The following is a 26,966-nucleotide window of genomic DNA, read 5'->3' as shown; positions in this document are numbered from 1 at the left end:
CTAAACAAAACACTTTGTTCACCATGTTGGGGAGAATATCGACTTCTCTGAAAACTAGAGTGGTGAGAAGGGACAAACATTTAGGATTCAGAAATTATATATATATAACTATAAATTATTGATAAAGGGAATTAACCTCAAGAAATCAAATTAATAAAAAATTATGTATACAAATTAATATACAACAATATATTATTATTAGGAGATCCCCGATGATCACCTCCATTTTTTTTAATTCATGAGATCCAGGGAGAGAGAGAGAGAGAAAATACACACATATTCAAGGATCTCCTAGCTAGTATTACCAATAGACCCAAAAATGAACAAAATTTTAATTTGAAACTAATGTATTTAATGGGATATGGATTTATCATTTCAATATGATAATATTATGACTGGAATCTGATAATCCGTTAACTTAAAAAATCAAATTCTCTATATACTAAAACAGGGTTCGGTCGCTACTGTTCACACTGTCCATAGCCTGTTCATAGTGAAAAATCGGTTTTGCCCTTCTAACAGCCTTAATTTTCAGATGCCTCGCCTTTTGAGTTTTGCCCTTTTGTTGGGCCCTTTTTTGTCATTGCGTCTCTGTTTGTTTCTAGCCCATATTGTTTCGAAATTTTTACATTCTCTGCCATTGCTTTCTTTCTCTGCGGTTTGCTCTCACAGGCTTTTTTTTTTTTTATCTGTTTGCCATTTTGAAAATAGGACAAACGCGTCTGTGCTTTATGGTCATTAGTTTTCTCTTGCTTTATCTGGGTTCATGGTTAATGTTTCAACCAGATGAACCATCTGCTGTGGGGGCTTTGATCCCACCTTCATGTATTCGTCCGGTTGTGATTCGAACTGGGTCGCACCTTGATTTATTTGTGTGGTTGTGATTCCGAGTGGATCAACAATCTGGTTTGGTTTATTTTGTCGTTTGATGTGTTGGGCTGGTTCAGTGTTTCAAGGAGATGATACGATTAATTCATCGCATCGAAGAGGTGAGCCACAAGTTTTTTAGGGTTTTTTTTTTCTTTTTTCTTTTGTCAAATCTCACTGACAACTTCACTGTTTCAGCTTGATCTGGCTTTTCGATTGCCGTTCGTTTGTGTTTCGGGTGGTGTGATTCAGATCGGTCCTTTCGTTTCTACCTGCTCCTTATCAGATAAGTTTCATCTCTCTCTCATCTCATTTTTTCATATCATTCTGCTCCTGTTTGCTTAGCCTTTGTTCGCTGGGTCTCTGTTTGCATTTTGGGTATCATTATTCTCGGTGTGTGCTTGCATTTATTGTTAAATCTTGAAATATAGATTTTTGTTTATTTCTATCAGTTTTTTTCTATGAGTGTTTCATGTCTGCTTGCTGTTTTTTCTTTCTATTACGCCACAGTCCTGGGTTCTGTTTAGAATTCTTTATCTTAAAAAAAAATTATACAGTCCATGAAAAAAAATAGTTTATGCAGTTATTTAATTGTTCTCTTAATTTAGTTCTTGCATAATCAACTCTGTTCTGCGATAAAATTAATTAACTATCAATTTTATTAGCTATATAGCTGCGTACACAGGTATCAACTTTCATGAGTATGCATTAGATTATGTTACTGCCTTTTTGTTTTTCGACCTCCTCTTTTTCTCCTGCCTTTGTGTGTCTGAATTTAACTGGTTCCATTGCTTTGGTTTATGTTCGCACACATGAGAGTCTTTAAATGTTATCAAATATTCCTTTCTAGATATGTTCTTCATTTTCTCTCATACCATAGATATTCCGATCGACCATTCTTATTTATCTTGCTTAACATTTTTTCTTATTCTAAATCAGTATGTTTTTTTTCATTTTACACAAGAAAGATATGAACATTTATACCCGCACTTTAATTAATTTTTTTTTTTTAATCTTTGCCTTTCAAATAAATCAATTTGAATTGCCTCGATCCCTTATACTTTTATGTCTATACTTTTTAAATCTTTTATTTGTCTTATATGTAAGTTTTGCTTTATTTTTATGTGATTGCTTGATTTTTAACATTCATATGTATGTTTTGTAGGTACTGTTCTGTTCGTTGTTTGAGCTTGATCTTGAGGCTGCGTTGCTGTGGCATTTGTTCTTGCTGCGCAAAAGGTTAGCTTCTGCTACCTGTTTTTTAAATATGTTCGATATGCATCTGTTATTTATCATCTTAGATATCTTCTGCTCATGGATAAATATGAATTTGCTTTGATTGGTTGTTATATATATCTTCTTTTAAATTTGAAATTTATTTATATGTCTCTCTTTTTTTCCTCCACCTATTTATTGATTGCTTCAGGCTTTTTTCTTTCAATCTGATGAATAAAAAGTCTAGGGTTCGTACTAGATTTCTCATGTTAGATAAAGATGACTGTCCTCATATTTCAACTGGTGTGCAAGTTGCCGCTGAAAATGTCTGTCATGTTCTTTCTATCACTGCCTCTGAATTAAATCCTCCAACTCATAGGAAAAAACACAAGTCTATTAGGAATACAACTTTAACGCATATTAATCCAGTTCAGGCAACTACAGAACAAGTCCCTTTGGAACAATTGGACTCTGATTCTAATGCTGTATCCTCTGATCTAAATGTTTTTGATTCTGAACTTCCACCCCTCAGCTCCACATTGAATGAAAACACTGCAAATCACAGCTATAGAAGCCAATCATTTTATCAGAAGAAAAGACAAAGTATGTTAAATTTTTTATTAAAATTTATTTCAGCATTTCTACATTATTCTCCTATCAATGATAATATGCATTGATACTCTTTCTTTCTTTCACACTTCTTCTTTCCATAGGAATGATTCACAAATATGTGGATTTTGGAGATAAGGATTATAAGTGCATCTACTGTGGTGCACTTTTTTGGCTGGATGAATCCATTGCTAAAAAATCTTCAAACAAACAGCCTTTGTTCACTCTTTGTTGTTTGCAAGGAAAAGTTAAACTTCTGATTACCAAACCAACTCTGAACTTTTTAGACAATTTACTTGATCCAACCAAAGGCCAAAAAAGTTCAATATTTAGAGACAATATTAGGGCATACAATTCTATGTTTGCATTCACTTCAATGGGAGCCAAAATTGATCATTCGATTAACAATAGGCCAGGTCCTTACATTTTTAAGATTAGTGGGCAGGTTCATCATTTAATGGGATCATTGTTACTGCCGAAAGGCGAGTCTCCAAAATTTGCCCAGCTCTACATCTATGATACCTATAATGAAGTTATGAATCGCCTTAATGCAGTTAATCGTAAACAAAATAATACAAATCTTGATCCAAAAGTTGTTGAAGGCCTTATCAAAATGTTTGACCAATCAAATGACTTGGTGAAATTCTTTAGAACAGTCAGGGATAAATTAGAAAGCAATTCTTTTACTGATATGAAACTGAGAATATTGGGAAAACAGTTAGATCATGGTAAACAATATGAAAGCCCAACATCTGATGAAATTGCTGGTCTGATAGTGGGAGATATTGGTCTCTTTGATTCAAATAGAGATATTGTTATAGAAAATCAAAGTGGAGAGTTGAAACGAATAACAAAATTAAATCCAAAGTTCATGTCTTTACAATATCCTATTCTATTTCCTCATGGTGAAGATGGTTATAGTCCTGATATTAAATGGAATCATGATTTTAAAGGTCATCAGCCAAAAACAGGAAGGGTGCCTATGAGAGCCTTTATAGCCTATCAAATTAAGGAGAGACAATTTGAATTTAGTACACTCTTAAAAGGTGGTAGATTATTTCAACAATTTTTAGTGGATGCCTATGCAACTCTTGAAGAGGATAGATTAGATTTCATTAGAAAAAATCAAAAAAATCTCAGAACTGAAGTTTATAAAGGCATTTATGATGCAATTTCAATGGGTCATACAAATGCCACTGATCTAGGACAGCGGATTATATTGCCAACCTCACACACTGGAAGTGCTAGATATATGATTAATAATTACCAAGATGCTATGGCAATTTGTAGACATTATGGAAATCCAGATCTTTTTATTACCTTTACTTCCAATGTCAAGTGGCCTGAAATTGTTAGAGAACTTCTTAGAAAACCTGGCTGCAAACCAGAGGATAGGCCTGATATCATTGCTAGAATATTCAAAATCAAACTTAATGATATGGTTAGTTACATCAAATCAGGACAACCTTTCGGACCACTTGCAGCAGGTGAATTTCATCAAAGATAATTTGTTCTTTGCTGATTTTCTTCCTTTTTAAATACAAATTTAATTAATCCTGTCGTTTTTTTCATGTCTATTATATCAAACAGAAGTTCATACAATTGAATTTCAAAAAAGAGGGTTGCCTCATTGCCATCTTCTCATTTGGTTAGAACACAATTTCAAGTCATTGTCTGCAGCAGATATTGACTCAATAATCTCAGCTGAATTGCCAGACAAAGCTGTGGATCCAACACTTTATCATATTGTAGATCAGTTCATGATCCATGGTCCATGTGGTGATTTAAATCCTAATTCTCCTTGCATGCGAGCAGGAAAGTGCTCTAAATTTTTCCCAAAGCAATACAAAAGTGAAACTGTTTTTGAAACCAATGGTTTTTCTACATATAGGCGTCGTGATAATCCTAATAGATTTGTGCTCAAAAATGGAATTAGAGTTGATAACAGCTTTATAGTGCCTTACAATTCAGAGTTATTGTTAAGATATAATGCTCATATAAATGTTGAATTGTGCTGTCAATCAATGCTTATAAAATATTTATTTAAATACATCAACAAAGGTTCGGATAAAGCTAGAGTCATAATTGAAAACAAGCCACACGATGAAATATTATCCTATCTTAATTGTAGATATATATCACCATATGAAGCTGCATGGAGATTATTTCAATTTCCAATTCACTCTAGACAACCAGCCGTTGAACGATTGCCTATACATCTGCCTTTAGAGCAAAGTGTTATCTTCGGTGAAGATCAATCACTTGATTCAATTCTTAATCGAGGGACAATTCAAGATACAATGTTAACCAGTTGGTTTCAAGCAAACAAAAACTATCCTCAAGCACGAAACTTATCTTATTCAGAATTTCCTTCTAAATTTGTATAGAATTCTCGCAATAAGATTTGGACACCTAGGAAACAAGGCAAATCTATAGGTAGAATAGCCTATGTACACCCTGCAGCTGGAGAATTATATTACTTGAGAATGCTTTTAAATTTCCATAAAGGTGCCTTTGATTTTGATGATATAAAAACTCTTAATGGCATTAAACACCCATCATATCAGTCTGCATGTAGGTCTTTAGGTCTGTTAGGGGATGATAAAGAATGGATTGAGGCCTTAGAAAATGTTGTCAGCACAGCATCATGCTCTGAATTAAGACAATTATTTGTTACAATAATTTTGTTTTGTGATATAGCAAATCCTGCCCTCATTTTCAATGCTCATTGGCAAAATATGTGTGATGACATGTTATATAATCTTAGAAAAACATTTTGTATGCCTAATCTCATTGTGCCACAATCTGAATTAAAAAATTCACTTCTGTATGAGCTAGAGCTATTGTTTAATGCATCATCTAGCAGCTTGAAAGATCATAATCTTCCAATTCCTGATGAGCACAGCATGTTACAAATTAGGAATAAATTGTTAAGAGAAGAATTAAATTATGATCTTCATCAGTTAGCCAATGAACATTCTATTTTAATCAGTCAACTCAACAAAGAACAAAGACAGGTGTATGATTCTGTTATCACTGCTATAAATGAAAAAAAATCTGGTTTGTTTTTTGTTTATGGCCATGGGGGAACTGGAAAGACTTTTTTGTGGCACACAATCATTAATAAAATTAGATCTGAAGGTCAAATTGTTCTAGCTGTTGCTTCATCAGGTATTGCATCATTGCTCTTACCTGGAGGCAGAACAGCTCATTCTAGGTTTCAAATTCCTCTCAATCTCACTGATTCTTCCACATGTCAAATAAAAAAACAGACTCATCTTGCTAAATTGATTGAAAAAGCTGCCTTAGTTGTTTGGGATGAAGCACCTATGAATCATAGGGATTGCTTTGAAGCACTAGATAAATCACTATGTGATATTTTATCGCATTTAGATAATTCAGGTCACGCTGTCCCATTTGGTGGGAAACCTTTTTTACTGGGGGGTGATTTTAGGCAAATACTACCAGTTATTCCATGTGGAACAAGGGAAGAAATAATACATGCCACTCTTAATAGTTCATACTTATGGCCCTCTTTCAAAATTTTTTGTTTGAAAGAAAATATGAGGCTATCAAGGGAGGGGTTAAACATTCAGGAAAAAACAAAACTTGCAGACTTTGCTACTTGGATACTCAAAATTGGTGATGGTCAAGTATGTGATATAAATGATCCAACAGATGAAGAGGTCTCTTGGGTAGAAATTCCTGCAGATTTATTGATTGAGTCATACACAAATCCAATTGACTCAATTTTTTTAGCAGCATACCCAGACTTTCTTACCCACTTTGACAATTATGCTTACTTAAGAGAAAGAGCCATAGTTACACCTAAGAATTCTACTGTCACTGAGATAAATAACTATGCCATCAATTTATTACCTGGAGAAGCCAGAACTTATTTAATTAAGTTCTGATTCTCTATGCTCCTCATCTGGAAATTTAGAAAATCTTAGCGTAATGTATCCCACAGAATTCCTTAATCATCTTGAATTCAATGGCTTACCTCCACATGGTCTAACTTTAAAAATAGGCATGCCCATCATGTTATTAAGGAACTTAAACCAATCTTCAGGGCTATGTAATGGAACTAGATTGGTCATAACCCAAATGACTAATAGAGTTATTGAAGCAAAGATACTAACTAGTAGCAACATTGGTCATAAATTCTTTATACCTAGAATCAGCCTTACAGCAACAGAAAAAAAATGGCCTTTCACTTTTAAGAGGCGTCAATTCCCAATTAGACCAAGCTATGCAATGACCATAAATAAGAGCCAAGGACAATCTCTTAAAACAGTTGGTTTATATCTTCCCCAGCCTGTCTTCACCCATGGCCAACTGTATGTTGCATTGTCTAGGGTTACATCAAGGGAAGGGCTTAAAATTATTATAGACAACAATGGAGAAATGCCAAATAAATACACTAAAAACATTGTTTACAAAGACGTTCTCCAAAATTTAGTTTCAGGTTTAAACTCCTCTCTATGCATACCTAAACATCTCTATATATTTTATATCTATACTTATTTAGCAAAATATATTTCTTCCTTTTACTTACACAAAATCTATTATTTTTTCAGCCCTCTGATACAATGAATATAAGTCCAGTAAGGAGCTTGCAACCTCATCAGGACAAACTGAAGATTAGAGTTCGGATTTGCAGGACCTGGAGGCCAAAAGTTTTTGGATCTGATCACCAATTTGCTGGTTTAGAATGCATATTGGTTGATGCAATGGTAAATAAACTCTCCCCATTACTTATTCTACTAATATAGTTGTTCCTTTAACTAAATCTAATTTTAAAAAACAAATTATTTCTACCTAAATTTAGATCAAACATACTTTCCCAACACCATTTTTCAATGTAAAAACACCTTGCAAAACTGTTTTCCTCCTAAAAAATGTAACTTAACTGACTAACAATCTCTTTTTTCAAAGTATCACATATGAAAAAACAAATGCTCAAAAACAATACTGCTGACAACCACCTTATATTCCTAACATTATATAAATATCTCAACAAAATTAAACTGATGCTACCCACCCCCATTTTGTTTAATCAAAATTACAACACATAATTAAAGCATCATTTCAACCTTTTAAATAACAAAACTCATATATAATTATTTCAAGTCTTCACAGCCACAATTATCTGCTCAAAAAACCTTAGACAATCCCTCTACAAATTGTCTGCACATATCAAATATTCATCTAACTAACTTTTTTTTTTAATACTAAATACTAAGTTTATTAAATTACCAAAATTCATGTGCTCCACACATATCATAATTAGTCTAACAAACTTCAGGTACTCATCAGAAAACAATCAACTATCCACACGGATAAATACAACCACAATTCTAACAGGTACTCATCAGAAAACATATTTATTCCCATTATTTTCATTAATTTTTTTGATTCTCTTACACCACTAAAATTATAATTACACACTTCTATTATACAATTTAAACATCTGGTTATAATTTTTTCATCCATTGGAAGATGTGATGGGACACATAACTGCAATACAACATTTGGAACAAAAGATGATTGACAAAACAAGGTTGGAGAGCAAATGTGAAGTATATATAGAAAACATCATGTACAACCATTAACCAAATCCTTACAAATTTAACACTTTTATCATCACCATTAAAACATTTTCTCCTGCATTTATTCTTTCAGCCATCAAACAATTAGAATTACACTATGGAGCGATGCAGCAAAGAATTTTGATCATGCTGCTATAGAACAGTTGCCACCACCAACTTTTATCGTTTTCACAAGCGTCAAAGTGAAAGAATATCAAGGTAACTCATACCTTTTCCCAACTTCCTATTATTTGCATCTCCAATATTCATTACAAAAATTCTCTCATCTTTCTTTTACCCATGCACAGGAAAACCTGTTCTTAGCAGCACCAACTCAACCCTGTATTTCATCAATCCACCAATACCAGAACTTGAATCCTACAAGATTGCGTAACGTTTTTAAAACTTTTTCAATATACCAATTCTACTTTTGTAATATAACTCTCTAATTCAATATTTTTGACAACAACAATTCAGTTTCAAAGATGATGCAGTGGCTATCAAAGTGCTTCCACCTTCAGCAATGGTACAGCTTCCTTATCAACAATTAAAAGAAAGTCAAAAGGTGGATATAGCAGAATTGAATATACTTGATCCAGATTTGCACAAGGTAATTCACATGTGCAAAAAAATATTATAACCATCTGCATTTTTTTTATTCTTTTGATTATCAGCCACATAATATCAATAGTTTCACATTTTTCACACTATTATTATAATATAATCTTTCATAATACCATAACTTACACACTTTTACTGGTTTGGCATCTTTACCAGTATTCGCATGTCTGCTTGCCTTTGTGAAATATAAAGTCTCTAAATATCTGCTCATAACCTAACTACATTGCTTTATGCTGGTTGTCAACAATACATGTCCACTCTAACAAACTAATTAACAACAATCTTCAAATTCACAAGCACTTGCACAGTACAAACTTTATCAAACTAACCATCCTATACCTGCACCAAATCCAGCTTACCAAACAATGCTTACACAAACCTATCTATACCAATTAACTATAAATATTCATATCAACTAACTACCACCTAACAACTAAAGTGCTTATAAAATAACTATAACTTAGACATCAACAACTTAAATATAAAATACTTATAATCATCCATCATATTTCCACAAAATTAAACCTTAAATATAACATGCTTATAATTATGGAGCATCGATTTTAACATCACATAATTACAATTTCCCACCATACTTAACACATACTCAACTTTTCTATTTTTCTAAAACCTCTATTCCACAATTAACTATAAAATGCTTACAGATATTCAGAAAATGTTTACAGTAATTCAATTTGTTTTTAATGTTTTCACTAATACCAAAAACTTTCTACCCATTTTCCACAAACTCAAGCATTTCTACACAACTAAAACCATTAACTTTGGTGCTTCATATAATATGTTAAACAAAAGTTTTATTCAGATTATTCTGCATTTAAACCTTTTATAACCCTACATATCTGTTGCTTAACATAAACGACCAAAAATCAAAATCTCCTCTCAATTCAACCATTATCAGATTGTCTATTTTATGTTATACAGTTCATATAATTTACTTGAGCAGCCTATTTTCCTAATTCCATCATCATTATCATTTATCCACATCTTTATCAAAATAAATATGTCAAGTCATGCATTTTAAATCTTTTATTTCATGTAAACATCTTCAATACCCAGCTGATTACTTATTTCCAACAACTTATAGGACAAACTGATTATCTGCCGTGCAACCATTACACGGTTCAACACAAATGCTGGATGGTGGTACAGAGCATGCCCAACTTGCCACAAACAAGTCAAGCCTTCACCTCAAAGTGATGAACTCATTTGTCCAAGACACGGCACCCTCAGCACACTTCCTATCCCTTGGTAACCAATTTTTTTATCTTTGTTTTTACCTTTACCAAACAATAATAAACTATATACTTCATAAACTATAACCACTCTGTATGATTATTAGCTGTACATGAAATGCATTCTTAGAAGATAACATGCATGCTACACATTTAAAAAATTTATATTTAGCATGCATAATACACATCCATGATCCCTATTTTCATCAATCAAAAATCCCTTAAGACACACCTTAAATAATGAAAGTATATAATCACTTTTCTGCATCTACTTCATCTCTATTAAGAAATAAACATAATATTACCAAAATACAATGTTCACAAGTTTGAAACCTAATAACATTTTTCCAACTACAAACAATCAAATAAAAATTAAACACATCTATATACCACACAATAGAATATCTTTAACCTTCTCATACTTTCTTAACTTGCATTCTTCAATTGAACAATAGCAACTCACATTAAAAATACAGGTTCAAAGTCAGTTTCGCGATTGCAGATGCAACTAACACAACCAGTGTTATCATAATTGGAGAGCCTGCTGAACAACTGTTTGGAATCTCATGCTTCAGCTTGGTTGTTGAACAAGGCTTTAATGACCAGAATCAATTCCCAGATCATATACTTCGACTGAGAGGCCAAACAAAAAATTTCCAGATCAGGTTTGGCAGCATGAAAACTGATTTCAAAAGAAATGACCTTCTCATTCATGCTGTTTTTGATGATGAAACCCAAGTCCTTGAACAACCCTCTCTTCCCACCGATCAACAAATGGTTATACATGCAATGGAAGAAACCAACCAAAAAAATCTTCTTTCCACTCCATCACCTACTTTAAAAAAATTCCCACCAAAAACACCTTCTGGTTCATCAAGGACTATCAGAAAATACCCCACTCTCCCATCACCCAAAAAAGCTGCAGTCAAAAGAGCTCTTTTCACTTCTCTAATCAATGTGAGGAAAAAATTCAAAAGGTACCCAATGTATAAAACCTCTAACCCCTCATCCTAATACTATTCAAGTTATAAGACATTTCTGTGAATTCTAACATGCATTCCTTTTTTTCCTGTTGTTCCAAAAACCATCTCCAATAGAGACGCAACAATTGAAGAAGTCACCAGCGCAGAAACAGCTACAAATACAACACCCATAGAGGACATTTCAAGCCCAGATGACATCCCTCTCATGGCCTTCAAAAAAAAAACCCAGAAAATCACAGCCAGGTATAACCCATACTCATACTCTGAAACTCACAAATCATATGATATCCCACTGATATTTTTACCACATTCACCATTCACTCATACTTTCAATTACATTTATTAAAACATCATCAATTTGAATTTATTACTTTCAAGGACTACCTATAGTTCTTATCTCGCATACAATTATATTTCATAAACCAATACCACTTTTTTCATTCTCAATAAACAAATCTTACAACACATTCCTCTTAGTTTATATACCTCTTCTCCACATTTTTTTTCCTTCCTTTCCATATCTCAATTTAACATATTTCCTTATTTTGTTCTTTATTCTTAGATATCATAATGTATCAATATTACCAAACATATATTTTTACCTGCATTCTTAATTTTGCTTCACCTTATACATATTGCAGTCAACCATCAATTTTAACATTCATTCTTTCATCCTCATCGTTTAATAATGGTATATACTTTCTTTTACCTAAAAACAAATCACAAAACAAACAAAAAAGACTATTAATATTTGCTGTTCATTCCCTTCTTTCTTAATTTTAACCAAACATCTTCCAATTTCTAACACTTTGTATACTCATCAAAATATGCAGCACAGCAGAAAAAATCCTCTCAACAGAAGCCAATAGAGGAGACAAAAGCCCCACAGCAAAAGAAGGAAAAAAACATGGTGAACATCTAGCCTTGCAACAAACCAACCCTCATGAGAAAGCAAGCGAGGACAACTCACCAGGCACAACTTGACTCCATTCTGAATGACCATAAATGCCTCTTTTGAACAATCAACAACTATATATCCCTTTGTCTTTTGTTTAACATGACAGAGATTTCTCCCATGCATTGTAATATTTTTTGAAACCTGTTTGCACTTTTAAGATATCATCAATATCTTAAAACAACAAACAGCCATGCCTTTTACCCATATCTAAACACAGCCTATGAAAGGCACTTATATTTTGAATGATCTGACAGCCAACAACTCATAATATATTTTAAATGTTCATAACTCTTTTAACATCTCATTACCACCTTAACAAACCAAACACATGTCTCTTTAAAACGTTTTATCAATTGTTGTTACCCGCAGCAACGCGCGGGCATAAATTCTAGTATATACTATATATAGCTTATCCGATCTGATTCTCAACTTAATGTAATATATATTTAATGTATGTTTTTATATTTTTAATAAACATTGTATGTGTATAAAAGTATTTTGAGGTTAATTTTTTAAACATTGAAAATATACTTAAATGATTGTACATATCTATATAAGCTCAAAGTCAAAAATAAAAAATACATACATATACAAGAAAAAAATGACATAAAACTAAGGGCTTATTTGGGAATGCTTCTGTAAAAAGCGTTTTTGCTCAGTAATGCTTTCACTAGAAACGCTTTTGTTTGAAATTCATAAATTTTTTTAAAAAAACATTCAAGTGTTTCTTGTTAATATACTTGGAAGCACGCCCGGAACTGTTTCCAAGTGCTTTTAGAATCCAAAATCACTTTTTTTTTTTGGGCCAAACATAAGCAAAAACACTTTTGACTATTTGAAAACGCTTTTGGGTTTTCTAAAATCATTGACAAACAAGCCCTAACCTTAATACTAATAAAATTTTAATCATGTACAGGTCTCTAAATAAATCCGATTAAAATCCTATCTGAATCTAATCCACATATATGTTTGAATTCGATAATCCAATTATTCAAAATTGGATGTAGCTGGTAAATCTGATCTGAATCCAATCCGTTTTAGGTCTAATCTTCACAACAAAGGAAGAAAATAACCACACCCACACACAAGTAATGGAATAACATATCAAAAGATACAATATATACTTATATATGTGTATATAAATGTGTGTGAACAAATTAATATATTAGAGCAAACAAGAATCAAGTAAATTATCAAAACTATATTGGGTCTTTTTCTGGAGATGATTTTCACACTTCACAAAATCCCACTTGCACTCCATTGATTTTTCAATGTATTTTTAAATTTTTTTTATCATTTGATTTTCCAAATTTGCCCTCAAATTAACATAAATGCATTCACGAAAGTAATAGAAATTAAGGTTAAAATTGAAAAAGCAATTTACAAAATAATATGAAAAGCATAAGAGAAATTTGGAAAAATAGCCTCTTTTCAAACATGTTAAAGACTTTTAGCCCACTTTTTAAAAATTGTAAAAATCTAACACATGACAGTGAAAAAGTTTCAAATGCCCTTAAATTAAAATCATTCTAGAACCACTATCACTTTAGTCTCTTCCTCTCCCCTCTCCCTCTCACTCTAACTGTCACGTTTGTCTCTCCTCCTCCCTCACATCACACCTCACCAAGTCGCTGCGAGCACAACTTGCTGGACTACTAAATCTCCGTGACCCACTGCCCCACCAAGTTGCCGGAGAACGCATTTTTCTCACCCTATATATATACACACGCATGTAAAGTTTTCAAAAATTTCTATTTTTTTCTTTTTACTTTTATGGAATTGAGATGCAATTAATTTTGTATTAGTTTGGTTTGGTTTTCTGAGTAATAAAAATCATAGATTTCTTATGAGGAGCTTGATGGTGGATGGATTTGGTATTGAGGTTGCAGGTATACCATTGAGGTCATTAGTTGGTTTCTCATGTGAATTGAATTGGTCAATATCGACCCCTCGAGGACACCACTATTACAAATAACCCATATAATATCAGTGAAAAACCGATATTAAAGGGGGTTTTCATTTGAGGTATGAATGCCCGATATTAAAGAGGGGGTCATTTTATATCAGTGTTACAACAATATGTAAAATATTTAACATATTGTATATTCATAGAAAACTGATACAAAGTTAAGTATAATTGACCTGTAAGGTGGCTCGTAACATAACAGTTTTTACCAAAAAACTGATATTTTTAATATGACTGTAGATATCGGTTTATTAATTTTCCTGTAAAGTGATTTAGTTGATATTCATTTCCATTCTCAGCAAATCAGTTTCCATATATCCAAACAATCCATATTCATTCTCATAAAATTCAAATAATCCATATCCATTCTCATAAAATCCAAACAACCAAAATAATTCATACATTAAAGGCAAACGTATTACAAACGTATTCCTTTCGATGGTCTCTTTAGGGTTGAGAGGGTATTTATGAGTTAAGTCACTCCATGAAAGGAAAGCTCACAGTTTTCCAACACTAAATCAGCAAAGGGAGTACAGTTTTCAGAAGCTTCGACAAAACAGGGAATCAAACTCCTGAAACATTGATGGTATAGAATATTAGACCTTGTACCTAAAATGCTCAATGTATATGTGGGGATCGAAAATTCAACCAACCTGATTCCATCATCCCCAATAGGATTATCACTAATATCCAGGACCTCCAAGTTAGGCATATGAATGAGAGCATATCTAAGACCATCTGCGTCATTTTGTTTAGATTATTCCCCTAAAATCAGATAAGAAAAATTAAAAACCTCATATTTGTTTTCTTTTGAACATAGGCTCTGTGTAGCAGCATGGAATACAACCAGTGGCATCAGGCTATTTCACAAATGCCATAAGTTTTTATTTTCAGGAATAGAAATTTGCATAGAAGGCAAAGCATCGATAAATTGATACCTTAAATTGAGCACCCGTAATGATTGCAAGGACTTTCCAATTCCTAAAGGTGTTGGGGGTCCACTTGGTGATCTCCAATAGAGTTCAGAAAGCCAGCCTGATATCTGCACTTAATGTTAGTTTATGGTAATAGGATTTTTAAAACTAAGAAATTTTTTTATTAGGAAATGCATCACTCACATTGTTAACAGAAAGGTCAAGGATGGATAGACTAGACGAAGCATTGAGAAGAGTACTAAAACCATTTTTGCAAAATTGCGGCCAAGGTGGTTGTCAGAGAGTTTTAGAGAATGCAAGGACCTGACAGGAAAATAAAACAGATTTCAGAAGCACGAATATATGCCATTGGAGAAGTTCGATCATTAATCAAGATCAAATGAATGCCCACAGATACATAGAATTCAAAAAAAAGAAGGGGAGAAAAATGTTATTGTGATACATGCATCAAGATTTATAACTTTTTGTAAATGGTTGTAAATGACAGGACATTATATTATAGAAGTGATTAAACTAATTTTGTCTGTTCTTCTGTGCATGCTTCGGTCCAACAAGTTTTAAGTGCCACTAGAATCATATTTTAGGTGCACTAAAGAAAACTAGGCATTAAAAAAACCTTGGTCAAAAAAATTGAATTCCAAACCCATAAAACTCCAAGGGTAAAATCCCGAAAGGATCATAAAAAAGTAAGAATACAATGGACTTTAAGCTATCTGCAAGCACATTTATGGACTTTCCAAGATAATGTTAAAGAATGGAACCCTCATCCTAACTCAAGATACGTCACATCTCTTTCAAAAAAAAAAATTCATATGAACTGCAATCCTCAAATATACAATATCTCAAGTTTAAAGTTTATGTACCATAGAATATTTAGATGATATTCTTTCAGGGTATAACCTCACCTCTTGGATGACTTTCCCCGCAATTCCTTTTGCTTTTGCAATATCATCCAGTCCACTATAAATCATTATTGAATTTGTATCACCATAAATTAATTACCTGCTAGATAAAATAAAAGTGGTACATCCTTCAAAAGTTAAATCTTGACCAGTCAATTGAGATAACTCAGATGTAGATATTAGAAGAAAATATTCACTACTTCAAGTATGATATACAAGAAATAACCTCTAAGTTCAAATTGTTCTGAACAAGATCAATGGTACTTTGTAGAATCTCCCTTCCCTGCACATCAATTATAGGACTTGCTCAATACTGAAAAGAATGCAGCAATTTAAATGCAAGCTGAGCTAAATATATTTTCTTTACTTGCAGTGTTGTAAGCTCTGCCAGTGGCTTTGCATAAAATCTCGAGTTTGAAAACCCCAAGCATCCATACATACTTCAGTACCAGCCAAATAAACGGAAAGACAATTAGAATGTAATCAAAAGACAATTAGGAGCCTCAAAAAACAGAACACAAACTTGTTTGCAGTCAGCTTTAGAGATTGCTGTTGAATGTCAAGTTGTTGGACCTTAAGATGAGATGCATTCTAGCTTCATCCATGACTTTACCATTCTCCTTCTTTTTACTAAAATTCTTAACAACTGCAAAGTAGTGCCAAAAGATGTTATATGCCTGCTAAATTCTTAAAATAAAGAAAAGAAAAATGAGGCATACAACTACATATTATAACAGATATATCATTTGGAGATAATCTATGATAAACAGGAAAATCTGAACAAGAATGATGATTCAGCACACTACCACATTGTTAATATCAAAACTCAACTTTTCAATCCAAATAACTAGCAAATTACATGTTTAGACAATTTGATAAGCCTTTCAAAGCTTGACCCAAAATTTTCTCAATCCAAAAGTAAAGAAATTATGAGATGTACCTCTTACATAGTATATATCAATGGAAGGACCCCTGCATGTTGTACAAATGGGGCAAAATCAAAATCGAGTCCACTAAGTCTTTGGATCTGCAATCCTTGAAGTCATTTTGAATAGCAGTTAATTACATGATACTCAAAAAGCAGGTGTCAACACTGACGCACATCTAAGGAAACTTACTATAATGTGTTTAGAATTTCATGTAAAAGAAAAAGAAAAAGAATCACTTTTGAGTCTTGATAATAGCAACTTGCAAACCTACGTAACTTTTGAACATAGCCACAAGTAAAAGAAAGAACTCCAAAAGATTTAGGGAAGGAAATTAATGAAGTAAGACTTACCTTGTTTGCTGCCTTGTTTCCAAGACCAATTTATGTAGGCAATTCTCAGCAAGAGATCCAGCACGGAGGTACAATGCATATGCTTCTAGCCTATTAGAAGCCAAGCTGTAAGATCCATCCAAAATGAAACACCTGCCAGAAAGTTGGGGTGCCTATAAATAGATAGAACAAAATAATGTCCATAGACACCCAAATGCCAATTGGTAACAGCAGAACCTTGGTTATTTGTTTAAGAATACAAAGACAATTTAATAATCATGCAACCATAAATATACTGAATTATCGACACTACTGTAACATAATTTCCTCTATTGGCTGAAATAATAAGACAAAGGATAATTAAATTGGTAACCACAGAAAAGAAAAAACGGTAAAAGTCAATCCAGGTCCTACAAGGGGCAACATAAAAGATCATTAAAGACACATGAATGATCCACAAAAGAGAAACGTAGACGCAATCCACAAAGCATAGCATTTATCAAGACCAGTAAGCCAAAAACGAAAAAAACCTTTCTGCTTAGAAAGCCAAACTTTTATGTGCACATTCTTCAGCAAAAGCCACTTCTTATGGTTTTCTATCTCTTCCAGAACTGACTAAATCTCAGAAATAGAGGGTAAATCATCTGCACATGAAGAAAGACATGTAAAAAGAACCATGGAAAACAGAGACAATTGACTTGTAATAGGAGATCATATAATTAAACGAGCTCTTCAGATTTAGTGAATTTCTAGTTTTTTCCAGATGAACATGCATGAACCCTAATTTGACAAAATCCACACAAACAGAAACCCTTATTTCAGTAAATAGAGATGTTGATGCTCAAAAATGGTAAAGCAGTCAACGTCAAGTCGAACCACGTAGGCCCGTTGACCCACCACTGAGTGGATGACACGTCGAAGTGGGGCAGGAACGGGTAGCTGGGTCCGACTGGTGAGTAATAAGAGAGAATGATATCCAAAGCACCCTGTGCAAGTACACAGAAGTGAGCGGGAAGGGCACCAGTGTGGTGCCAGCCAAAGCTCCTCCGACGCTCAAGTCAGTGTTCAGAGAGATCTGAGAGCAGAGTGAGTGAATAGTATAATAATGATTTCAGTTGTCCTTTTGTGACAAGAAGGTACCTCTTTTATAGTACCTTTGGAAGAGTGTCAACCAATCCGGTGACGACACGTGTCCTTTGTGGTGACTTGCACTGTAGGAGCGCCACGTGGCACCGGTCTCGAGGATCCGAGTGAGTTGACACGGGTCGAGGGCCCAGGAGGCTTGAGCTTGGAAGGCCGGAGCCTAAGAGGCCGGGGCCCGGGGGGCCGGAGCCTATGAGGCTGGAGCCTAGGAGGTCGTGGCCCAGGAGGCCGGAGCCTAGTAGGTCAGGGGCTAGGAGCCCAGGAAGGGCTTAGTCTTTTGGGCCTGGGCCCAAACAGCATGATGTTAAGCCTTGTGTGACTTGTCGTTATGCCCAGACCATTAATCATACGAACAGAAGTCCCCCAAGTTTCCGAGCAAAAGATGCTTCTTGGTTGGGAACTTTGTACACAAAAAAGTCCGAGCAGAACGACAAGTAACCACATACTTGTTCCTGCTTAAGCTATTGTCTAGAAGTCCCCCCAAGTTCCTTAGCAAGAAAAGCTGTACTGTAGGAAAGCTTGCGGGGTTACATACGTTGCTTTTTCTTTCTGTCTTTTTTTTTTTTTTTGAATCGCTGATCACCTGGTATTCCGAGCAGTAGACGCTTCGCAAAAAACCCAGTGAACCCCGTTCAATGTACTGGTGGGATGTTGCCCTCTGTAAATAAGAATCTGGGATTAAGTAGTGTAGCTCAGGTATAAAAGACCCACCCCATATCTCACATTTGTTACTGTAGATGTATTTTGGAGAGAGAGAGGCTGTGAAATAAATTGGCATTTTGGAGAGAGAGAGGTGCTGTGAGCTTTTGTTCTGCTTGTTTTGTTTTTTTTTTTTCTTTGTTAAAAAACCTGTTGGGCGGAAGGGAGAGCAGGGCTTGGATCCAAAAACAACAGGGGGAGGGGCTGCTCGGGTGGGTGGAGAAGTGAGGTGCTCGGGTCGGCGGGTCGGGCTGCAGCTGAGGTTGGCGGCGGCTCCGAAGGCAATCGAAAGAGAAAGGGGAGCTCGGGCGAGTGTTGGGCTCGGCTCGGGTGGGCGGGATCGTTGCTCGGGTCGGCGGGTCGGAAGGTTGTGTGGCCGGATCTGCCGAGCTCGGGCCGGAGAGGAAGTGCGCGGGTCGGAAGAGCGACGGGTCGGATCGTCTTGGGTTGTGCTGCGCGTGGGTCAGAAGAGCACCGACTTTGAAGAAGAGGGGCGCGGGCCGGACTCTGGGCTCGGGCGGAGGAGCTGAGAGGGTGCGCGGCTCGGGGGGGGTGGTGTGGGCTCGGGCCGGACTGCTCGGAAGTCGTGCCGCTGGGGGGGGTGCTGCTGCTCAGCTCGGGCCGGGGCTGTGAGGGGGCTCGGCGCTGAACGCCTGTGCGTGATTTTTTCAGTTGGCTCGGGCTCGGGGCAGGCGAAGTGCTCTGTTCGCCTTGTCGTGCGTGGGAGGGGCCGGAGGGGGCTGGTCGGGTCGGTTGCTTGCAGCAGTGGGCTCAGGTGCAGCCGCGTTGTGCAGGGGGGTCGGGTGGAGGTGGTGCTTGGTGCGGTGGGCTGCTCGGCTCGGAGCAGTGGGCTGCTCGGCTCGGAGCAGTTGGTGGGCGCATCGAGCTGGAGGTGGTGCTGCACGGAGGGTGGCTGAGTGGGCCCGGGCCGCTTGATTTTCACACTTTGAGGTAGGTAATTCAAATAAAAATTTTTCTACCCACTTGATATATTGATTGTGCCTTTGAAAAAATTGAGAACTTTGAGAAGTTGTGGTCGTCCAGCCTGAGGCGGACCTTGGAATTCTATTTGTGAATTTTGTAGATAATGTGAGTAGGGGCAGGTGGAGGTGCAACTGGGTATGAGCCATGCCGAGCATTGGGTAGGCAGCATGCCCTCATTTTTGGACTTTGTAATTTATTGAGTATTGTGTTTTTGGCCAGGTACTGAGGAGACAAGATAAGTGGGTCGGAACCCGTCTGAGCCGTTGGAGCCGCGGAACATAGGTAAAGGCTTGATTTTTTATTGCTTGTCTGCTTGAATTGATATTGTGAATACTGGCTTTGATAAATGATTGGTGGCTGAGCATGTGAAAGGGTGAATGTTGTCAAATTGGGTGTATCCGAGCACATACGGGGGGTGGGAAACCGGTATTAATCTGAAATGTCCATGGTGTTGTCTTGGTGTGCCGGGCACTTCCCATCTTGATTTGTGGTTTGTCTTGGGTGGGCAGGTGCACTGAAGTTGGACATTCCATGGCTTCCTCAGATGATAACAGTTCTATGGAGTCTGATCGGGTGTCCACGAGTGATGGGACGCCGATGAGGCCAAATATGCCTCGACCCCGGATGGGGTGTGGAAATATGGGGGTGGGCAAAGTGCTCAAGACCGTCCAGGAGAGCTTGTCCATGGTGATGGGAAGTGATGGAAAATGCACTGGTAGTGAGGACAGCGATGATGGAGAGACATCCACCAGTTGTGATGATGTGGGTAGGCACATTGTGCCTAAGGCATACTGGGCCGTGGATGGGTTGTGTGAGAACAGGATGACGGAGGAGGACCTTGAAAAATTGAGAGTGGAGTTCCACATTCCCGATTACATCCACCTAAGCCTCCCGGGAGAGGGTGATGTCTTGAGTGACCCGCCGGAGGGGCACATTCTGTGTTTTGCCAAGAGTTTTCACCATGGGTTTAGACTTCCTCTCCACCCCTATTTCCAATATATGTTGAGGAAGTTAGGAATTGCACCAGCTCAGCTGATGCCCAATAGTTGGAGAACATTAATTGGGTTGTATGTGATGTTCCGGGATGAGGGGTATGGTGCCCCGAGTATGGCCCAATTTTCACACTTGTTTGAAATTAAGTCGAGTCCCAAATTGCGGGGTTGGGTGTACTGCTCGCAGTTGGCGAACGGGCAGTTCACCGATGGGGCGACTCGCCAAATACAGGTAGGCCACCCAGACGCTCACAAGGAGTGGAAGAAAAAATGGTTCTTTGCGAGCGGAGCCTGGGAATTCGGCCGGAGTGAGAGGAGGACCATGAATAGGGTGCCGACAAATTTCCACATAATAGGTTGTCTGGTTGGGCCAATGTATTGGTCTGTGGACATTTGGATTGTTAGCTGATATTGTACTGGTACTAATAGAAGTCTTTTGTTGTTTGATTTTGCAGGGGATGAGTGGGAGAAGCTTCCCTTGTCGGAGGATAGCGTGGAAGAGGTGCGAAGGGTGCTTAGTCGACCTGCCCGAAAGTTGAGCGCTGCATACCTCCTGTCTCCTGAAAAGTTGGCCAAGTACGGCTTCGGAGTTCCAGGTGAGTTTCTGTACTTCCCCTCTTGGAGTATTAGTTGATGAGATAATAACTTGTGCTCATTGAATATGTTTGTCTTTCAGTGAAAATGGCCAATACGAAGAAAACAAGTAGACCAGTTGGTCATGCCCCGCCTGCTCAGAGGAGGATGATGATGGGGGCTTTGCTGGCCGGGGGTGGCTTGTCTCAGGGGAATACAAGTAGAGGTGCATCGGTGCCCGGGGGTATAAGGCATAGTGGGTCTACCACCACCCATGTTCCGAGGGCAGCTTCTCCCAGGAGGAAAAGGAAGACGGGAGTAGATGCGGCCGAGCCCGGGAGAGAGGGCAAGAGGACAGCCACTGCGTCTGATCCGGTCCCAGAGGAGGATCGTCTGTTACAGCAGGCGGTGACAGACTTTGGAGGATCCCTGAAGAAGGGGAGGGATGACCGGGTGATTGGCGATGGTGTGGAGCCGCTATCCGTTTTGCAGCGGGCCTTCTCGGAGCAGTCCCAGGTAAGGGAAAGTGGTATATGTTGATGAGACGTCTGAAGTTTAAACTTTATAACTTGTGATAACACTTTTGTGGCGTTCGACCTGGCAGGCACTGTTCTTTACCTATCAGGCACATGTTAGTGTCCTGGCCACGGTGGAGAAGATGAAGGACGAGATGTCAAGCTTCGTGGTGTGGAAGGACAAAGTGCTCTCAGCCGAGGAGAAGGTCGGTACCCTGGTTGCCCAGAACCAGGCGTTGCAGGCCGAGCTGCTGCAGGCCAGGAAGGAGGCGGAACAGGCTAGGCAGAAGTTGGAGCAGTGCGGGCAGGAGCTGAGCCAAGCCAAGCAAGAGTTGGACAATGAGTACAACAGCGGTTATGCCATGGGTTTTGGCGATTGCAAATTGGAGCTTGAGGAGATGTGCCCTGACTTTAACTGGGACCGTGTGCGTGGTCTGCTAGGGGCGGGCAACGAGGTGCATGGCAACGTCCCGGAGCAAGGTACCCAGGAGGTAGAGCATGAGGACGGAGCATCCACGGGAGGGGAGCGTGATGTGGGAGAGGATCCCAAATAGACATCTGTTGCACTTATGGCCCGGGGGCAGGGGTGGGCGGACCATTGCCCTATTTTGGTTTGAGTTGTATGGTCGGGTCGGATGTGGCCCGTGCCAACTTGCAAACTCTTTTGATTATTAAGTTTTGTACTTAATTGTTATGTGGATGATTTGGAGGGTGTCCGACCCGTTATGGGGTAGGATGCCCTTCCTTTTAATACATGGTATTGCAGAATTTTCTCGAATGCACGGTACTTAGCTTCCCTTGGATGCATGAAATCTATTTTTCTCTGAATGCATGGTACTTAGTTTCCCTTGAATGCATGATATTAATTTTCCCTTGAATGCATGGTACTTAGGTTCCCTTGAATGCATTTGCCATAGCCGCGCCCTGAATGCATGGTACTTAGCTTCCCTTGAATGCATGGGGCGGATATGGGTAGGGGCGGATGCCGGATGGCCTGGGGGCCCATACAGACAATTAACACGTTGAATAAAAATGAAGAAAAATGTGTCCGTGGTAGGACTTATATTTATTGAAAGTGATAACATAGATGAAATTGAAAAAAGTCCCCGGGGGGTACAACATTTGTCTACTTGTAAAAGTAGCGGAGGTGCTCGGCGTGCCAAGGGTGGCCGAGTTCCTTGCCGGTTGTGGCGCGGAGCCTATATGTGCCTGGGCGGATGACTTCAATAATTTCATACGGTCCTTCCCAATCGCTCCTTGGATCTTTAGTGCAGCTTCATGATCCTCCATGTCGAATTTCTTTATCCTATAAACCCACCTGTAGTTGTTAGGTCTTCTACCTTTGGATTTAGGAACCAACTCCAGAGTTCTTGTCTTGAGATTAATTCCATCTCATCAGTTATAGCTCTCAACCAATCTCCTTGCTTGATGCTCTCAACCACATCCTTGAAATTAGTTGAATCCTTTTCACTAAAATAGTGAACCTCGTCCTTTTCCCCTCCAAACCTATGAGATGATTTGATGGTACTCTTAGGCCTCGACGATGCTGTGCTGTTATGCTCTACCTGCACTTGAGCCTGGGTCTGCTGTTGTTGCCATCCACCTCTTCAACCTTTGTGTCTCTCCACCTGAACTGGTGTTTCTTCCTTGATCACCTTGGTAAGCAATTCTTGAACAGTTTTCTATTGTATTTTCTGATCTCTGCAGGGTTCTCTGCAATTTTTTTGCATTCAGACTTCATGGATGGAGCAATTAGTGGTCATATTGCGTTCAGACCATGTCATGCCTAGCTTTATGGTTTTTGTAACAAGTACTTTTTTTTAGTTATAAGGCTACTTATGCATGCAGGTGTGAGTAGATCTTATCTCTAAAACATGTGAAACAAAGTAAGGAAGGGATGATAACAAAATCTTCTATAATAGGACTTTGGAAGATCACACAATGAGTTGAAGGAACAAGTACTTTTTATAGTTTTTGTAGCAAGTACTTTTTATAGATATCAAGCTACTTAATTACTTATAACTTTTGGGTTGTTAATTGGCAAAGGATGTGTGAATAGATTTGCTATCATGACTTTGTAAACTCCAATTTCAATTTAATGAATTCATAGATCTTTTTGAGTTGTCAATATTTGTGGATTTCTTTAGATGCAACAAGCATGGATTTAGTGGGATTTAATTCCAATTGGATATGCAAGCAGAGAATTAATAGAAATTTAATTGGATGCAAGCATGGATATATTAAAATGTGAATCAAACAAACAACAGTTTTCAATTTTAAAAAAATTGTATTAATCAAATCTAGACAACGGTTTTTTTAAAAAAATTACTTGTTATACGCATATCTTAACATCACATATAAGTTAAAACAAGTTGTGAACAATATTATTATACAACGGTTTTAGGTTATAAAAGAATGTGTATATACAATTAAAACAACATTTTTAGTTAAACTTGTTGGAAATTTGAATACACAACGGGTTTAGATAATCAACAGATGTGTATAAGCAATTTAAATAACATTTTTTAGTAAAAACTATTGTTTAGTGTCTTATGTAACAACATTCTTACCAATTTAAAACTTAATTATGCAACGGTTTTTCTGAAACTGATGTTTAACAGTACTTTGGACAACATTTATAGTAAATAAGTATTGTGAGATTACCACTAATACAATAGTTTTATATCTGTAAACGTTGTGTACGTATTGTGTTACGAGACAACTGTTTTAGATGGAAATCATACATTTTGGTGGATACTAGACAACAGTTTAAATTATAACTGTTGTATGTTTTTACTCAAACCATAATTTTTAACCGTTGTCTAAATAGGCTATAGATGTCACATGCCTAGACGACGGTATTTCAGGGAATAAAAAACGGCTAAAAACCGTTGTCTATTAGCATTATTGTTGTAGTGACTTGAGATGCTCACCAATTTACAACAAGCCACAATTATTAATTAAAGCACAACAACAAGATAAGCCATAATTAAAGAATAATAGCTATCATTGCACTAGACATATAATTAAAATACGCTAGTGGTAGGTTGGTAGGTGTTAACGTTGAAGCCTGCTGGTGTGAATTTCTATTAAACAAAGTTGTTGGAGAAATTTTTAGTTGTTATTGTCTGTCAGTAATGAATGGTTGAAGGTATAAGGTTTGCTATCAATTATTTTGTATATTGTGATTGTTTCATACAGATTGGTTTAATTTGTAAGGTTTTTTGACAATTTTTTACATGGAATCGAAAATATAAGTAAAGTTATGGTCAACATGTTATTGTTATCATTTGTCAGTAATGTTACTGTGATTTTTTAGCAGAGTTTGAGATTTGGTTTATTATAATTGTTTCATACTGATTGGTTTAATTTGTAAGGCTTTCTACTAATTTTTTACATACAATAAAAAATATAAATGAGACCATAATTGTTACTACTTAATAGTGACAATCTGTTACTGTGATATTAATTAGGGTTTAAAATTTGGTTTATTGTGATTTTTTCATATTGAATGGTTGAATGTGCAAGGCTTTTTGCCCATTTTTTACATTGAATCGAAATTTCAAGTAATGCTATGGTTGTTACTATTTGGCAGTATCAACATGTTAGTTATTGTTACTGTCAAGCAGTAACAATATGTTAGTTATTATTATTGTTATTGCTTGTTAGTAACAACATACCGTGTAGCTTGTTAAAAAATACTTTGATCATGGGTTGGGTGGGGATGACTAATGGTTTTATGTTATTGCTAATGTCTAATGGTGGCAATTCTCTAATGGACAATGATCATTTTTTAATTTGGTTCAAAATGTGGTTGTTACTATTTGTCAGTGACAACCTACCATTTATATTTTAACAATGACAATGTACCATTGTGTCATTTAAAAAAAAAAAAAATTGAAAATGTATAAGTTTAGTTCAATAGCCTAAAAGCAACTCTTATTTGGGTTTACACACAGGTAATTAAACCAAACACATCACTTATATATATCATTTCGAGATGTTAGCTAGCAAGGGGTGGGCATTTAAACTGCAAACGGGGCATACCGAACCAAACCAGAGGTGAAAAAATCGTAAAAATCGTGTTGACCAAAACTGGTCAAAGATTGGACCAAACTGGACCAGACCGGTTCACTACGGTTTTGGTTCTAATGTTGCTCTTCTTGAAGTCGGATTGGACCGGATATGTATAAAGATATATATTTATACATATTTATACCATTTTATATTTTTATACACTTTTTTAGCACATTTTTATACACTTTTTCATACACTTTTTTACACATTAATACACATTTTAGATAATAAAATTAATATTAACCTAGCTATATTTTAGACCCTAAAATATATTTTATATATATATATCCCTATATGGCCTATATATATATTATATATATAGTACTATATAGTATATAGTTTATAATATTATAGTATATCCTAACTTATAATTTTTTTATATATTATTGTTTACTATAAGACTATACCCTATACCCTAAATGCCCTATGGCCCCTATACTCTAAACCCCAATTGAAACACCAAAATTAAATGAAACCCCAAAATCAAATGAAAGTATGAAACCCCAATTGAAACCTGAGTTGAAACCCTCAAACCCTAATTAGATTAGTCAATTACAAATTACCAATTTAAACCTCAATTGAAACACTAATTATATATTTGATAGTACTATATAGTATATAGTTTATAATACTATAGTATTTCCTAACTTATAATTTTTTTATGTATATGTTTACTACAAAACTATACCCTAAATACCCTATACTCTAAACCTCAATTGAAACCCCAATTAGATTAGTCAATTACAAATTACAAATTACAAATTATCAATGATAAGGGTCCAACACCTTTGTCTCGAGGTCTTTGATTTAAGGCTTATTATTTGG

The 26,966-nt window shown here is 36.4% G+C and overlaps 2 protein-coding genes and 1 pseudogene across 9 annotated transcripts; 2 read left to right on the top strand and 1 right to left on the bottom strand.

The window, feature by feature from the left end:
• Nucleotides 1-3,049: 3,049 nt before the first annotated feature.
• LOC147293195 (uncharacterized) lies at nucleotides 3,050-4,198 on the top strand. The gene has a single exon (XM_086231027.1). The coding sequence runs from the start codon at nucleotides 3,050-3,052 to the stop codon at nucleotides 4,196-4,198; it is 1,149 nt and encodes a 382-aa protein (XP_086087153.1).
• Nucleotides 4,199-4,451: 253 nt separating this feature from the next.
• LOC147293194 (uncharacterized) lies at nucleotides 4,452-6,605 on the top strand (annotated as a pseudogene).
• Nucleotides 6,606-14,412: 7,807 nt separating this feature from the next.
• Nucleotides 14,413-17,920, bottom strand: LOC147293193 (uncharacterized). 8 transcript variants are annotated; one of them, XR_015120661.1, is made up of 11 exons: nucleotides 17,689-17,920; nucleotides 17,180-17,311; nucleotides 16,841-16,935; nucleotides 16,474-16,546; nucleotides 16,268-16,340; nucleotides 16,127-16,183; nucleotides 15,904-16,000; nucleotides 15,182-15,301; nucleotides 15,002-15,105; nucleotides 14,717-14,828; nucleotides 14,413-14,635 (listed from the first exon to the last, which is right to left on the bottom strand). XR_015120661.1 is itself a non-coding variant. In XM_086233931.1 (10 exons), exons 2-6 carry the CDS (start codon nucleotides 17,256-17,258, stop codon nucleotides 15,983-15,985), a joined length of 303 nt encoding a protein of 100 aa, XP_086090057.1. In that variant the 5' UTR covers nucleotides 17,259-17,311; nucleotides 17,689-17,920; the 3' UTR covers nucleotides 14,413-14,635; nucleotides 14,717-14,828; nucleotides 15,002-15,105; nucleotides 15,182-15,301; nucleotides 15,904-15,982. The 8 variants fall into 8 exon arrangements, 4 of the variants coding, with proteins under 4 accessions (XP_086090057.1, XP_086090058.1, XP_086090055.1 ...); XR_015120660.1 differs by having other exon boundaries at nucleotides 16,424-16,546; nucleotides 16,841-16,927; XR_015120659.1 differs by having other exon boundaries at nucleotides 16,841-16,927.
• Between the last annotated feature and the right edge of the window lie 9,046 nt (nucleotides 17,921-26,966).

This window comes from Dryas octopetala, chromosome 2, assembly GCF_963921425.1.
Source record: "Dryas octopetala chromosome 2, drDryOcto1.1, whole genome shotgun sequence".
NCBI classification, from domain to species: Eukaryota; Viridiplantae; Streptophyta; class Magnoliopsida; order Rosales; family Rosaceae; genus Dryas; species Dryas octopetala.
This window is presented reverse-complemented; position numbering and strand designations above follow the sequence as displayed.